The sequence below is a fragment of the Alnus glutinosa genome, chromosome 9, assembly GCF_958979055.1.
Source record: "Alnus glutinosa chromosome 9, dhAlnGlut1.1, whole genome shotgun sequence".
NCBI lineage: Eukaryota > Viridiplantae > Streptophyta > Magnoliopsida > Fagales > Betulaceae > Alnus > Alnus glutinosa.
Genome location: NC_084894.1, coordinates 13,104,424 through 13,121,718, shown reverse-complemented (window position 1 = coordinate 13,121,718; position 17,295 = coordinate 13,104,424). Strand labels below are relative to the sequence as shown.

Sequence of the window (17,295 nt, the reverse complement as noted above, 5' to 3'; positions counted from 1 at the left end):
AAGTTTTTAGGGGAAAATATTTTCCTGATAAAGGATTTCCCTGAAAACATTTTCTGACTGAATTTTTTTTACGTTGAAACAAACAGAGCATTAGTCAGGTTAATTTTCAACCCCGATGTAGCTTCAAAGCATAAGAAAAAGGCCATGTAAATTGTAGAGATGATCAGGATTAGGCTCGCAAATAATCAGCGCTTCATCCGCGAATAAGAGATGAGACATAAGAAGCTCAACATTATCCCTAGATCCCACCGAAAAGCCTAATAAAAGCCCCTCATCCACAGTGGCGGGCAACATTCTACTCAGCGCTTCCATGGCAACAACAAACAACAGAGGGGATCAATGATCCCTTTGTTAGGCTTTGGGAGCTATCAAAGAAGCCGGAAGGAGTTCCATTAATCAAAACCGTAGAGATGCAGTGAGCGATCCATCCATGCCGTCTCTCCTTGAAACCACATCTTCTCAATAGATACAATATGAATTCCCAATTTGCATGGTTGTAAGCGTTCTCTATGTCTAGTTTACAAAGCATCTTGGGAACCTGATCTAATTCTACTATCAAGACATTCATTTGTGATAAGGACTAAGTCTAAAATTTTGTTTGCCCCCTGATAAAAGCATTCTAAGACCTAGATATAACGTTTTCCAACACTGCTTTTAGCCTATTTGCTAGGACTCTAGAGATAATTTTATAGATGCCGCTTACTAGATTAATAAGGCGAAAGTCCTTAATACCATCGCCCTTACTTTCTTGGGAATAAGAGCAGTAAAAGAGGTGTTGAGACTCCTTTCAAACTTGGCCCGAGCATGGAACTCGTGAAAACCATTCGTTACGTCTTACTTTAGAACCTCCCAATAAGACTAGAAAAAAGCTAAAGAAAAACCATCAGGACCTGGGGCCTTATCGCCGTTCAGCGCTTTCACGACCTCCAAGACCTCACTCTCCTCAAAGGCTCTTTCCAACCACAAAGTCTTGTCATCATCAACGGAGTTAAAGGTATGACCATCCAGCTTTGGCCTCCAGCTGAATTGTTTTGAATAAAGACGAGTGTCGAACTGCAGAATATGCTCTCTTACCTCTGTAGCATATGAAGTAATGGAGACGTTGATCACCAAGGATTCCACAGTGTTTTTCCTTCTATGGGTATTTTCACACGGTGGAAAAACTTAGTATTCCTGCCTCCCTCTCTCAACCAAAGGGTCCATGATTTCTGTTTTTTGTCTTCAACTCACTTCTTCCAAGAGAGAAGTCCTTTCCAATTCACTAGCAATCTCATCATTACTTGCCTTTTCCTCATCCAAAAGAGATCTTTCTTTTAAATTAATATCAATACCTTGAAGTTCAAACATAAGAGCCTTCTTCCGCTTCTCGACATTGCCAAACACCTTCTCATTCAGTTTTTTTCAAATCAAGCTTCAGAGCTTTTGATTTCCGCGCCAAAACAAAGTTAAGGGATCCTTGAAAATTATAAGACGATCATCATCGTTTTACGTTCTCCACAAAAACCTCAGACTTTAGCCATATATTCTCAAACTTAAAATACCCTCTACTCCTAACGACAACATTACAATTAAACAATAAAGGAAAGTTGGGGATGCCCTGACACCACTAGAACGCTCACTTGGGAAGCGAATGATGTTAAAATCGGCCCCAGCACTCAACGGAATATTCCACCAACTCATTAGCCCAACCAGTTCATCCCATAGCAATCTTCTGTCATTGTTAATATTATGACCATAAACGCTAAAGCCAGTGATTGAAGAAGCCACAGAGAATGCCCCCCCCGGCGGCGCTCTTTAATTTTTTTCACCACCCGCCTATCCCACATTTACAAGATTCTGTCAGAAGCCCCTTTAGAAGCCATGTAACACCAATTCATATGAATACTATCCCATAAACTGCACACAACAGCGCTAGACACTCTAATATAGCTTCCTGCAAGAAGTCAATATCCACCTTTCAGTCTCTAAGAAGATTCCTTATCCTCAGCCTTTTACCCCTTTCATTTAAATCTCTCACATTCCACATCAAAATCTTTGGCTTCATAAAGAAAACTTAGAACCCTTACCCTTACCTTTTCCTCTACTACACTGGCCTCCCTTACTATCATAGTTCACCGAACAATCTAACCTCTTCAATTCTTGCTGCCTTCTATTCACTGACCTAGATAGAGGGTTGGATGAGCTAGCTGTTCCATTTTGAGTTCTGCTTGCTTCAGTGGCCTTTAGCAACGTCATCATATCACCCTTAAACCCCTCACAAGACACCCCCACAACATGATGGAAACTCTTGATTGTCTGAACCACCCAGTCGGAGGCCTCTACACCAGGCACAAATGGCTCTTCAATTACTGCAAGTGGAAGAACGTTCAAAGGCTCGCTAACCCTTGACCCTTCTCTGTGATGAAGAACCAAACTCAAAGAAGGGGTCATCTTGACCCCATTGCCTTTGGCCACAATTAAACTCGAATCACTTCTTGCCAAAGGGAGAGTTTGTTTGAGCTCTTGGTCCATCCCCAAATTGTCACCCAACCTCTTCCTAAACTGAGGAAGGAATGGCCTAGGATTCAGACTTGGGACCACGATCCTCCTCCCATCTCTGAGATCTAGCGCTAAATCCTTGACCCTAAGAGATCCCACGGTCCCTTCGGCTCTACGTCGTTATTGGAGCACCATGCTGCGTCAGAAAGAATGCAAACCCAAGTGCAGGTTATCGCAAGTAATAAATTCTCAATAAGTCCGAAGGCGATCCACATGGAATGGTAGATACTAAGTAAAATTTCTATTATTGTGCAGAACAATAAATTGAGTTGATTGTTGTTTTTCCACTAAAAGTGAAGCAATGGAGTGAAAGATAAACTAAAATTTAATTAACTAAACTAAATTAATAAAAGTGAAATTGGAGAAAATTAATGGGAAACAATAAAGTTGAAAGGATCCACTTAGCATTCTATTACGTATTCTTGAGACATTTTAAACTCAAATAGGTAGAGAATCAACTCTCCTAATCGGAAAATAAAACAATTAAGCACTAATCAAATAAAATTAAACATGTGCCGACTAAGGATTTGATTTCAATAACATGTTACAACAAATTAAGCATGCAATATATTTTGAATCATAACAAATCAAAGAAAGTAAGCATTTGATATAAACAAAATCATAATGAATCAAAATAAACTTGTCAATATGAAATTATTCTCAATTTAAAAATCCCCAAAATTTAATCATTAATTCATGAAGATCAAATAAAATAGTCTCAATAATAAAAATACTAGGCTTCACCCCTAGCTTTTAGCTAGAGGATTAGCCACTCATAACTATAAAAATAAATTCCATAAATAAAGTGCTAATCATTAACAAAGCAACATGAGAGAAAATAAATTGAAAATAACAAATAACTAATACCAATCGAAAATCCCCAGTGCTCTCTGTATTCGGCGCCCAACGCTTTTGTGTGTAGAAAAACTCCAAAAATAATCACTGCATCGGAAAAATCAAGGGCCCTGGTGTTGTTGTGTGTTGCTCTTTTTATAGAGAAGGAAAAAGAATTATATTAAGTCTCCTCTTTCTACTACTACACGAATTGGTCTTTTAATGAGATACTCATCCAAGTCGTGGGCCCTCGTGATGCTGTTGAAAAGTCTCCTTATTTTCTGCTTGACTCATCCTACTGCAACTCTATCTTTTGCAAAGCTTGCTTCCTTTCTTGTAGGTTCCACGTGAAAGAGAGACACCTTCCAGAAGTCCTCCTTCATTACGTGCATGTTGGTTCTTTTATATGTTTTTTCTTTTTTCCCTTTAGCTCCCACATTGACTCATCTGGCAATATGATTGAAAAGAAAGTTTCCATCTTGTCCATCATTTAATGCCTCATATATATACCACTATCTTCTGCATTTTTCTTTCCACTTCCTACCAAGTCGTAAAAGAAAGAACAATTACTTGCATTAATATGTCATTTAAGCTCAAGATTAGTATCAAACATTATTCCACAATGAAGTATAAAATGTTAGAATTGATACAAAAGAAGGTATGATAATGTTTATTTTAATTAAGAATATGGGCATATTTAAGCTATTATCAAACCACTGGCCCATCTAATTGTCCACTAGAAGCCTTTCCACCTGCGCCGGAGGCATTATTAGCAATGCCTAAGCGGTAGCAGAACCACCTATGACAGAAAGCAACGTCAATTGGAGGATTGAGGGAACCACCTAATGACAGAAAGGAGCTTGAAGCGGTTGCAGAACCATCTGTGCACAACAAGACTTGACTCCCTTGCTGTTCACCAACAGATCGATCAGAATCGAGGGTGGGGGAAGGCGTCGGGTCATTTGGGTTGCTAGCTATCGTGGCTGAGGTACTTAGATCCGCTCCCTTGCCCGATCAAGAACCTTAAACGCCATGCTTAATGATCCACTTGTAACTCTTCTTAGGCCTAGGCCAGCGATTAATTGAAGCCTGTGGCTTGGCGGGTTGGGCCACCGTAGTTGGGATAGAAATAAATGCACCATGGCCTGTGGGAGATTGGACCCTCCCTTTAGCAATGGGCTTTAGCCCCTTTGAAAAGTCTGATTGGTTTGATCTTGGGCCTGCTCTTGCGTCCACACTCCTAAGAGAGGAACCCTCCTCCTGAAAGCCTAGGCCTTATAAGATTTGCTCTTGTTGGCCTATCAACTTTTGGGCCCGTGTTTATATCGTCCGAGAAAGAAGACGATATGAGCAAGGCCTTACCCTTAGACATGGGCCTCAACTTAGATGCCTCTAGTCGCACTTATCCAAATTTCCTCCAAATCATCGATGGTTTCCTCTGTTCTGAAGTGGCTGGTGGGGAGTTTGGAAAAGTTTGCTCGCCCATACACCCCTCTACCACCATCATCCTTGCCCCACAATTCTTTCCTCCAAGGTACCATTTTTGTTGTTAAGCGACGTGGAAACGTTTGAAATTTGCCCCACCCCTAATAGCACCTCCCTAGAGGACCTTCGGCTGCCACCCTCCACCAGACCCATACTTGTTCACTCTAATGACGACCTAGAACAAGCGACAAAGAGCCATTGGGAAACTTTTTGGTATTTGGCCTTCCATTGCTGAAAGACACCTCGAAGAAAACTACTACCCTTCACAGCTCAGCGGCGCGCACAACTCTTCCATGCCCTTCATGACCCTCTGGAATGATAACAAATCCTCTCCGACCACCCTCTCCATACTCTACTAATGCCAGGTACCTTCCGGCTTCCATGGCTATTCATGCATCTCTGAGCGAGGAAAGCTCTGCTACTAAATCTATGAGATTTAATAAACTCTTTTGGCGCCTCCCCTCGAACCAGTGCCTCCACATTGGCCAACAACCACTCCATAGTCAGCTTGCCCATGTACACTACTCAAAAAACCCCTTTACTTCTCTCGACAAAATGCAACACGGAGCAACCCTCTACAACCGAAAGCTCGAGAAGGCCTTGGCTTCGGTGTATAACCACTTCAAAAAACCCGTCATTGAAACCCACGACTTCTAGAACGAAACTAGATCAACTGAAAAAGCAGACTAGAGAACTGAGATGAAACGCGCTCACACGCGCCAAGGGAAGTGAGAGGGGAGAAGGGAGAGAGACATATATTCAATTGTATAAGCAACATCATTTAGGAAGATACTGTTCAAAAATATATAGTAACAGTTTTCTTTTTCTTTGACTCAAATTACTCGTAATTTTTTCTTACAGTAGATTTGAACTTAAATTTTAGCCTCGTGTGATTCCATGTATCTGTTAATCTTTATGCACACATAACGTGGAGCATGAGAAGTTTAAAGTTGTGTGCAAATAACACTGCCTTCTTTTACTCCTTTCATTAATGGTTGTCCAGAGCAACGGTTGGACCATGAGGATCTATGTTGCTTGGACTCTTCAATTTTGCCATTATACCTGTTTTACACAACATTACACAGATATGGTTATGGGATGTTTGTCTAACTTTGTCTAAGACAGATACTTCTCATGTGACCCCACCTAGAGAAGCTTTCCTTAGAAAGAAAAGAGAAGTTTCCCCATCTTTCCCCAATGCTTCACTGAATATTAATTTCACAATTATGTTTATTGGTTGATATGTATATGATGTGTCCTGCCAATATCTAAAGTTTTGGGAAAGTCCATGTATCCTAAGTTTCTGGAAATAGGGGAGTCAGAAGTCTAGGCATATATGTACACCCAACACCTGTACCTGAGTCTGAGCAACATAGATGAGGATCTTAATAGTGATGTAATTAATCTGCTGAGCAATTTAAAGAATCAATTATGCTCAACAATACTATTGGGTTGTAATGGTGGCATTGATGCTTCAGGAGAGACAGGAGTCTGAAAGTTACCTTCTTGTTTTTATGGAGTTTTGGAGGATGATGCCCTGGTCGCATGAATAATTCTATCAAATTGTTATGTAAATATGATCTTTTAATTATTAGAAGGTGATCCCCTGACTAAACTTATCAAATGCAGGTGTGCCATATTCTAATAAGGAGATCTGATTTTCAAAAATAAAAGTTAACAGCTCTAAATCTTATGCATAACTCTGAGCATGTCTAATTTTTATATGTTGTTAAATTTCCCCTTTGTCTGGATTTTGTGTTATGCATTTGAGTCAGAACATAGTAATATAATCCTATCTGTGGGCCTTTCACTTTGTGCAGCACCTTTACGACTCTTTTGAGGAAGAATGTGGATTTCTCCAGTTTGCAACTGCAATAACATCAAATGATCTTGAGGAAATACAGAAATTTCTTGACACTTCTGTTGATTCAAGGTATTCATTCATCATTCGGGTGGGCAAGTGGAGATGAACTTGATATATCATTAGATGAAATTATTCAAGTATGTCGATGCTGGGGTCGAATTCTGCGATGGGAAGCGTTTGAGATTATATCCACTTCACCAGCTAGGTGTTTACTAGTGCCCTCGGTGGGGCTGGGTTAGGCTATGGTTGAACCGACTTGAGGGACTGTGTGCGGCATCCCCGTCTAGGCTCCTCTTGTCATTGGTTCTCAACGGGTAGGTGATACTATGATCACGCCCAAGTAGAGAAGCCACTCCGGTCGCACCCTCCCACCATTTTTGCTTAGAAAAAAAGAAAAGAAAAAAAGAATGTCGATGTGTTCATGTTGCCATTGAATCACATCAATATGGCAAATTGAGTATATCTCACGAATGATCACCCACCTGAATATATAGACATAACTTGCTTGCTTTAATGGGTTGAATCATTCTTACCTACAGGATATTTTATATAAGTATACACACACATTTCCTTAGCTGGTTACTTGTCTTCCGTTCTCATTTTTTTTATTTTTCCTTTTGTATTTATTTATGTATTTAGATAAAGAAATTAAAATTGAACTTTTTTTTTTTTTTTTTAAAAGTTATTAATTAATCTTAGTTTGCAGTTGTGAGGGTTTAATTATTAAAACACTGACTAGAGATGCTACATACGAGCCTGCCAAGAGGTCACTTAACTGGCTAAAATTGAAGAAGGATTACATGGATAGGTAAGGGTAAACTTACATGAAAAAAGCTTACATATCAGCTTCCTATCCTGCTTTCTATTATGACTTCTGCATATCTTTTTATTTATTGGCTGTGATCTGCAGTATTGGGGACTCACTAGATCTGGTACCTATTGCTGCTTTCCACGGCCGTGGGAAGCGTACAGGTAACTATGAAAAAAAAGAGAGGCCTTTTTCAGCTAGGTGAAGTTATACTTGCAAATGCAATTTTTTTTTATTTTTTATTTTTTATTTTTATTTTTGTGTGTGTGTGGCTTTATTAGTAACAAAACCATGGGTTTTACTCTCAATTTCATTTGATTTTTTCTTTCTGTATGATGTATGAGCTATGCTATCTTTCTTGTCCTCTTCAATTGGTGCCTTAATCTTAATTTCAAGCCTCAGTTTTGTTAATGGTGATATAGTGTTTCTCCCTAGGTGTCTATGGTGCCTTTCTCCTTGCTTGTTATGACAGCAATAATGAAGAATTTCAAAGCATTTGTAAAATAGGTGAGCAAATGCCTGGTTTACTGCTGGTTACAGGCTTTTGAGTCTCTTAACCTAATGATGTTCATTTGCTCAAATATTTTGATGCGATGATGGGTAGGCACTGGATTTTCTGAAACAATGCTTGAAGAACGTTCTGCCAGTCTCCGTTCTAAAGTGATTCCTAAACCAAAGGTCTGTGGTTCTTTCTTTCTTTCTAATGTTGCCACTAAAGAATTGTGTATACTTAGGGTTCCTGGTATAATTTTATATGCTACTCCGGAGTTTTAATATTCTTCTCCATTCAGCCCTACTATCGGTATGCAGATTCAATTAATCCAGATGTATGGTTTGAACCCACTGAGGTAATAATTTTATCTTTTTGTTCATTGTGACCATTCCTTTTACTGCTATCTTTGTACTTTTGTTTCCCATATCATATTCGTAAGTTGCAAATTGAGCTTCTTGAGTCCGATTTTATTTTGTCTTTGACATGGGATTTCTTGATAGGAACCCACAACTAATTGAATAGAAATAGATAGATATTGAACTCCTTTCAGGTAGGAGAGACCACAAATGAATTCAATTTGGCTGGATACTGATAGAACAAGAATAATTTGGCTAATTAAACCGTACACATCTATGTGAGTTCTCATTGATATATATAGAAGATTACAAGAGAGTTTGAATAACATCACATAACCGCATCTGCTTCCTATACAATAGGACTAGAACTCTTATCTAACCTTATCTCTTATCTATCTATTATAGAGTTTGAATTCTAAGATAACTGAACCTTATCTAGCTTAACACTAGAGTTTGAGTAGAAGTTGATTTCCTATGGAGCCGCATAAGACTCACACTTGGACTGTGAGTCTTTTCCGGTAGTATCCTTAATACCCTCCCGCAAGATCAACGGGGAAGATCGCATGTTGAGCTTGAAACAGAGTTGCTGAAAACGTTGAGAGACTAGTGGTTTAGTAAGGACATCAGCTAGTTGATCTGAACTAGGAATGAACCGGATTTCCAATGATTTATCAGCTACTCGATCACGAACAAAGTGAAAATCTATCTCCACATGCTTTGTACAAGCATGAAAAACTGGATTAACCGACATGTATGCAGCCCCAATATTATCACACCAAAGTGTTGGTGGAGAATGTAAACTGATTCCAAGTTCTTGAAGTAAAGCTCGAATCCATAGGAGTTCAACAGTAGTGTTTGCAACTGCCTTATACTCTGCTTCTGTTGAGGACCTAGATACCGTAGGTTGTTTGCGTGAGCTCCAAGACACCAAGTTAGAACCAAGAAAAACACAATATGCACCTGTGGATCGTCGATCATCTGGACATCCAGCCCAGTCAGCATCCGAGTATGCTTGCAACTGAAGAGAGGAAGTACGACTAATGAGAAGACCATGAGAAAGCGTGTGTTTCAAGTACCGAAGGATTCTTTTAACTGCTTGCCAATGAGGCTGAAGTGGTTGGTGCATAAACTGGCACACTCTATTTACTGCAAACCCTAAATCTGGTCTTGTGAGGGAGAGATACTGTAATGACCCTACAGTGCTGCGATATAGGGTTGGATCTTCCATTGGATCACCAGAGAAGGCAGAGAGACTTGAAGAGGACGACATTGGAGAAGAGATAGGCTTGGCTTCATGCATTTTTCGTTTTCTTCAAGAGATCCAATATATATCGTTTCTGAGAAAGAAGAAGGCCTGCTGCAACTTTATTGACTTCAACACCTAAAAAATAGTGAAGATCACCTAATTCTTTCACTGCAAAATCAACACTGAGAAGCTTCAAAATTTCTGTAATTGCAGCCGGATCCGATGCTGTGATTATTATGTCATCGACATAAATTAGGAGATAAATAGTGACTGTCTTGGTGCGATAAATGAAGAGAGAAGTGTCGGCCTTAGAACCCACAAAGCCAATCTGAATTAACTTATTGCTGAGGCGAGAAAACCAGGCTCGGGGGGCCTGTTTTAAGCCATAAATCGCCCTTTGAAGCTTGCACACGTGATTAGGAAAGCTGGGATGAAGAAATCCAGGTGGTTGGACCATGTATACATCCTCGGATAGAAAACCATGCAAGAATGCATTCTGAATATCAATCTGCTTGAGTGACCAACCTGCTGAAAAGGCAAGAGAAAGAACTGTCCGAATGGTTGTAGGCTTGACAACCGGACTATATGTCTCTCCAAAGTCAACACCGGCCTGTTGATGAAAGCCCTTAGCAACTAGACGTGCTTTATGTCGTTCGATGGACCCATCAGCTTTCCTCTTAAGCTTGAATACCCATTTACAGCCTACAAGATTCTGAGAAGGCTGTTTAGCAACAAGAGACCAAGTCTGGTTTTGAAGGAGAGCATTAAATTCAACTTGCATAGCATTTCTCCATGCTGGAACTTTTACTGCATTGGAGAAGCAAGTTGGTTCAACAAGAGCTGAATGTGTTTCAGCCACTAAAGCCCGAGGAACTGGGTATCGGATGGTGCCATCTGTAAGTTGCCTTTGTTGAAAAATCTGATTCATTGACCTTGTACGCATGGGATGTACTCGAGCAGGAGGAGTATCCGTGTGAGAGTTGGAAGTAGGCATGCTACTCTCTGCAGAGGGAGGAGAAGGAGGACTGGAAATAAAATTAGAAGGAGAGACAGCTGCTGGAATTTGTAACTGAGAAGTGGCAGGAGGTGTTGGAAGTAAAGGAGGAAGAACCGGTGCCTGCACTGGTGAAGGAGAAGTAGAAACAGAAGGGACAGCAGCAAAAGGAAATTGATCTTCATGGAAGATGACATCTCGGGAGATGTACACCCGGCCATAATCAATGTGAAGACATTTATAGCCTTTATGATGTTGACTATACCCGAGGAAGAGACACTCTTTGGAACGTGGGGAAAACTTCTGAGAATTATATGGTCGTAAGTTTGGAAAACAAGCACAACCAAACACCTTAAGGAACTTATAATCTGGAAGTTGATGAAAGAGTGTCTCAAAAGGTGATTTATTTTGTAACAAAGGTATTGGCAATCGGTTAATAAGATAGCATAAAGTGAGACAAGCCTCGTCCCAAAATTTTTGAGGGAGATGGCTTTCGGCCAAGAGAGCTAGAGTAGTGTCAATAAGATGCCTTTGTTTTCTTTCTACACATCCTTGTTGTTGGTGTGTATGAGGATAAGAGATACAATGAGTTATGCCATGAGTTTGAAAATAAGAATGGAGATTGCGATATTCGCCACCCCAGTCAGATTGAACGCTTATAATTTTTGAATTTAGTAGACGTTCAACCATGGCTTGAAATTGGAGAAAGGTTGGCATAACATCAGATTTAGCTTGAATTGGGAAAACCCAACTGTAACGACTATAAGCATCAATAAAGGACACATAAAACCAATTTCCATTAATTGAAAGAGTTGGGGAAGGTCCCTGATGTGAACCCTGTCAAGAATAACGAGACCCAACAACGAAAGGGAACCCAAAATCGTTCTATGGACAGATTCGAATGGAAGACCTCGACCCGTTGTTTATAACAAACAAGAACATCGGTATAAGGAAGATGCCACAAACGGTGGTGGAAACTCCGTTTGATAAGTCGAGATGAACGCCACGGGAAATCCCGATAAGTTCGCGTAGTTCTTCAAAGAACCAAAGAGAATAAACCTCACAAGTTTTATGAATAATCAATGTCTCCTTTTCCATTGCTTATGCACCTATTTAAAGGGCTGAACATTACAAGGAAAAAAAACCTAACATAGAAAACCTAATTAAAGCCGAAAATGGGTAAGGAAAGAAATCCTTACTTTCCTAAAACACACAAGACATATAAGGCAATAAAGGCTGGACGCCCACCCTCCTAATCAAAGCTAAAATAAATCTCTACTTGCCTAAAAAAAAAGACGCTAAAATAGGAAAGAAGAGCTGGACGCCTAGAGTGATATAGAAGGAAACAAAAGACAACATAAAAGGAAAGAAAGTGGCGCCTAGAATAGCCATGCAATCCGATCATTCTAGAATAGACCCAAAATATTTCTTGCCAATTCTTAGCCTTGACCGGATCCTTCTAGAACTTGAATCAAGGTGACGATTCTTTGTTGCCCACGTGGATCATGCTCATTGGGCCTCCACGAATTTGCTTGAGCCCATAACTCTTGAATGAGTCCGTTGAGTACATCCTTGAACTTCTTTGCTCGTGCTCTCGTAACCGGCCCAATTGGTACTTGAACGAGATCCTTCGAAGCGGTGCCTTGATCTCCATCATTCCCCTCCTCTTGAAAATGATTTGCCCTCAAATCATCACCTACATCAAAAGGACTCAAATCAGTAATATTAAAAGTGGCACTTACATTGTACTCGCTAGGTAAATCTAGCTTGTAAGCGTTGTCATTGATAAGCTCGAGGACTTGGAAAGGACCTTATCCTCTTGGGAATAATTTGGAACGTCTTTTCGCTGGGAATCTTTCTTTTCTCATATGCAGCCAAACCCAATCTTCGGGTTCCAAAACCAGCTTGCGACGTCCCTTGTTGGCTTGTGTGGCATATTGCTCCGTTCTTCGCTCAATGTTGAGTCTTGCTTTCTCATGAATCTGCTTCACAAAGTCAGCTTTCTTTTTGCCATCTAAATTAACGTGCTTCGTAAAAGGTAAATGAGATAAATCCAATGGAGTTAAAGGATTAAACCCATACACAATTTCAAATGGCGAAAATTTGGTAGTAGAATGAACAGCTCTATTATATGCAAACTCAACATGTGGTAAACATTCTTCTCATGTTTTGATGTTCTTTCTAATGATTGCCCTCAATAGAGTAGACAAAGTCCTATTTACTACTTCAGTTTGACCATCAGTTTGTGGATGACAAGTAGTGGAAAACAATAGCTTAGTTCCTAGCTTACACCACAAAGTCTTCCAAAAATAGTTCAAGAACTTAGCATCTTTATCCGAAACAATTGTCCTAGGCATGCCATGTAATCTCACAATCTCTCTAAAGAACAAATCAGTAACATGCGAAGCGTCATCCGTTTTGTGACATGAAATAAAATGTGCCATTTTAGAAAATCTATCCACGACCACAAAAATTGAATCTCTTCCACATTTAGTCCTAGGCAATCCTAGCACAAAATCCATTGAAATATCAATCCAAGGCTCACTAGGAATTGGTAAAGGAGTATACAAACCGTTGGGCTGCACTTTGGATTTAGCTTGCCTACATGTGACACATCTACCACAAATCCGTTCGACATTTCGTTTCATGTGAGGCCAACAGAAGTGTTCTTGCAAAATAGCTAAAGTCTTTGCAACTCCAAAATGTCCCATTAATCCCCCACTATGTGATTCCTGCACTAATAACTCCCTCATAGAACAGTTAGGCACGCATAACTTATTTTCTCGAAATAGGAATCCATCAAGCCTAAAGAACTTACCAGAGGCGATTTTCTCACAAGCTCTATATTCCTCACAAAATTCGTGGTCTTCAGCATATAATTCTTTAATGTGTTCAAAACCAAGCAATTTTACATCAAGTGTGGAGAGTAAGTCATACCTGTGAGAAAGTGCATCAGCGACTACATTCTCCTTACCTTGCTTGTACCGAATGACGTATGGAAACGTCTCTATGAACTCCACCCATCGCGCATGCCTTTTTTTTAGCTTGTGTTGGCCCTTCAAGTGTTTCAAGGACTCATGATCGGTGTGAATCACGAACTCCTTAGGCCATAGATAGTGCTGCCATGTCTCTAAAGCCCAAACCAATGCATACAACTCCTTGTCATAAGTTGGGTAGTTTAAGGCTGCCTCGCTGAGTTTCTCGCTGAAGTAAGCAATTGGTCGTCCTTCTTGCATAAGAACGGCGCCTATACCAATACCTGAAGCATCACATTCTATTTCAAACGTTTTAGAAAAGTTAGGTAAAGACAACAAAGGTGCGTTAGTCAGCTTCTCTTTGATTAATTGAAATGCTTTCTCTTGTTCTTCTCCCCACCGAAATCCAACGTTCTTCTTGATCACTTCGGTAAGCGGTGCGGCTAAGCTACTGTAGTCCTTCACGAACCGCCGGTAGAAACTAGCAAGTCCATGAAAACTACGAACATTACCTACACTTGTGGGGCTCAGCCAATCTTGGATTGCACGTACCTTCTCTTCATCAACCTGTATACCTTGTGTACTAACAACAAATCCCAAAAATACAAGCTTATCGGTGTAAAAAGTGCACTTCTTTTAATTAGCAAACAACCTTTCTTTCCTTAGCACATCTAAAATGGATTTCAAATGTACTACATGATCGTTTATGTTTTTGCTATAAATGAGTATATCATCAAAATAGACAACAACAAATCTGCCTATAAAAGCATGCAAAACATGGTTCATAAGTCTCATAAAGGTGCTCGGAGCATTAGTCAAACCAAAAGGCATAACTAACCATTCATACAAACCATATTTTGTTTTAAAGGCGGTTTTCCATTCATCTCATTCTTTTATCCTAATTTGATGATAACCACTTTTTAAATCAATCTTAGAAAATATGCAAGAACCATGCAGCTCATCTAACATATCATCTAAGCGTGGGATAGGATGATGATACTTTACCGTTATGTTGTTGATGGCTCGGCAATCAACGCATATTCTCCACGTCCCATCCTTCTTAGGTGCAAGTAAGACCGGAACCGCACATGGGCTCATGCTCTCCCTCACGTGCCCTTTCTCCAACAATTCACTTACCTGCCATTGAAGCTCCTTTGTCTCCTCGGAATTGCTCCTATAAGCTGGTCGATTTGGGATGGTTGCACCAGGAACAAAATCAATTTGATGTTCAATCCCTCGGATTGGAGGTAACCCATGTGGTGTTTCCTCAGGGAAGACATCCTCGTACTCCTGCAAAAGAGAAACAATAGAACTAGGCAAAGCAAGGTCGAGTTCGTTAGTGTTTAAAAGTGCCTCTTTGTACAAAAGTACAATCATCGGCTATTTTGAAAACATTGCTCGCTTGATCTCACTCACTTTTGCATAGAAATTCTTTTGTTTTCTCTATGATTTTCTCTCAAGGGCCGAACTTTGATTTTCTTTTTCTCTCATTTTTCTCGGCCTCTCTCTGATTTTCACTCTTTTTCTTTTGCTCACTCTCTTTCTTTTGATCACTCTCCTTTTGTAATCTCACTTGATCCTGGTATACTTGCTGCGGTGTCAATGGTACAAGAGTGATTGATCGTTGATTAAGTACAAAAGAGTACTTGTTCGTAAAGCCATCATGTTTCACTTGCCTATCGAACTGCCATGGACGCCCTAGCAATAAGTGTCCCGCCTGCATCGGTACTACATCACACAACACTTCATCTTCATATTTACCGATTCGAAATGCAACTAACACTTGCTTGTTCACCCTTATCTCACCACTATCATTTAACCATTGTAACTTGTACGGTCTAGGGTGCTTTACCATGGGCAATCCCAATTTCTCTACCATAATTGTGCTTGCAACATTAGTACAACTACCACCATCAATAATCACATTACATACCTTGTCTTTAACGTAGCACCTAGTGTGAAAGATGTTCTCCCGCTGTACTTCATCAACTCCTTTTGCTTGCAAGTTCAATGCTCTCCTCGCCACCAATGTCAATGCGTCAGGAGCTAAATACTTCTCCTCGGAAACATCCTCCAATGGTGGCATGTCGTTGGTGTCGGAATCTTCATCATCGGTCACAATTTCACCATTGGCTTGCAACACTATGACTTGCTTGTTTGGGCATTGACTTGCTATGTGGCCCCTGCCTTGACATCTAAAACATTTAATATCACGATTCCTAGAGGTAGAGGCTTCGGTTTTACCTTGAGGAACGTGGCTGGTGGTTGCGGACTTGGGCTCGGGTTTGGGCGTTTGTGACTTGTCCGGTGGCTTGGCATGACTCGATTTCCAAGAGGTAGAACTAGAGTTATGGCTTGCACGTGTCCCACTCCCTCTCTTGAGTTGTTGTTCCACTTTGATAGCCATATGCACCATATCTTCCAATACCACATAATGCTGCATCTCTACCTTATCACGGATCTCCCGGTTTAAGCCAAGTAAAAATCTAGCCATTGTATCCTCCCGATCCTCCTCTACATTAGCGCGGATCATAGCAATCTCCATCTCCTTGTAGTAATCCTCTACGCTTCGACTCCCTTGTCTAAGACCTTGTAGCTTTTTGTACAACTCTCGGTAGAAGTAACTTGGAACGAACCGCTTTCTCATCACTGCTTTCATCTCCTCCCATGTGTCTATTGGTCGTTCTCTATTCCGCCTCCTGTTTATCACAAGCTGATCCCACCAAGCAATAGCATATTCAGAAAATTCAATCACGGCTAATTTTACCTTCTTTGTCTCGGAGTAGTTATGGCAATCAAACACGAACTCCATCTTCTTCTCCCACTCAAGATATGCCTCAGGATCAGATCTATCTTGAAAGGACGGAATCTTCATCTTAATACCACCCGAGTTGTTATCTTCACGATTCCTAGCTTTTCTAAATTCTCCTCCAGGTCTCCTATTGTTAACAATGGAATCCCGATCTTCTTCTTCATTAAAACCAGACCCATAACGCTCTTCATCCTCCTCCCTCGGTGGAACTCTTTCCCTTCTACGCAAATTACGACCGTTTTGTGGTTGCTCCTCACGTCTATTCTCCATCTGATCTATCCGTTCGTGAACCTGCTCCATCTCCATCTTCATCACACACCTCATCTCACTCATCATGGCCTCCATAAACACTTTCGGATCAGCCAATTTTGTATCACCTTCGGCAATGCTCTTACTACTATCGTGAGACATGATTGCTGCAAAACAAAGGTTAGAAAGAAAAAGAACCTCACGAATCACTCCCTTACGTGTTTACACTCAAGAATGTGGATCACTCTCCACTCGTGTTTCACTCAAAAGAATATGGCTTTTACCCTCTGATGTTCTCACCACTCTTGCCTTTTCCACTCGATAATTCTCTTTTAGTTCCTTTGAAACTAAACAAACAACTCAAAATTTCCAGCAACAATTTACCCAGAACTAATCAAGGAATCTCAGATTTGAACATAAGGAATATGGAAATTTTCAGATTAGAATTAGAAGGAATACGGCAGTTTGGAATTTTGGAAGCACAAAATAGTGATTTTTTTATTTATTTTTATTATTTTATTATTTTTTATTTTTTTTTATGATCAGCAACTAGCTTTTGAGAATAATGAAATAAGATTTTCGAAATAACTAAGAGATGTGAGACCAGACCAATAGTTTAGACATCAACAAGACAAACAAAG

The 17,295-nt window shown here is 40.2% G+C and overlaps 1 protein-coding gene and 1 pseudogene across 1 annotated transcript in view; one reads left to right on the top strand and one right to left on the bottom strand.

Annotated features, from left to right (window-relative positions):
- LOC133878292 (DNA ligase 1) overlaps positions 1–17,295 on the top strand; it is a 37,039-nt gene that overhangs the window by 15,953 nt on the left and 3,791 nt on the right. Inside the window, exons 9-14 of the mRNA XM_062316826.1 lie at positions 6,678–6,790; positions 7,428–7,529; positions 7,632–7,693; positions 7,965–8,036; positions 8,134–8,207; positions 8,321–8,377. Coding sequence (XP_062172810.1) covers positions 6,678–6,790; positions 7,428–7,529; positions 7,632–7,693; positions 7,965–8,036; positions 8,134–8,207; positions 8,321–8,377 — 480 coding nt within the window. The remainder of the gene's footprint in view (positions 1–6,677; positions 6,791–7,427; positions 7,530–7,631; positions 7,694–7,964; positions 8,037–8,133; positions 8,208–8,320; positions 8,378–17,295) is intronic.
- On the bottom strand, positions 9,671–16,252 carry LOC133877610 (uncharacterized; annotated as a pseudogene).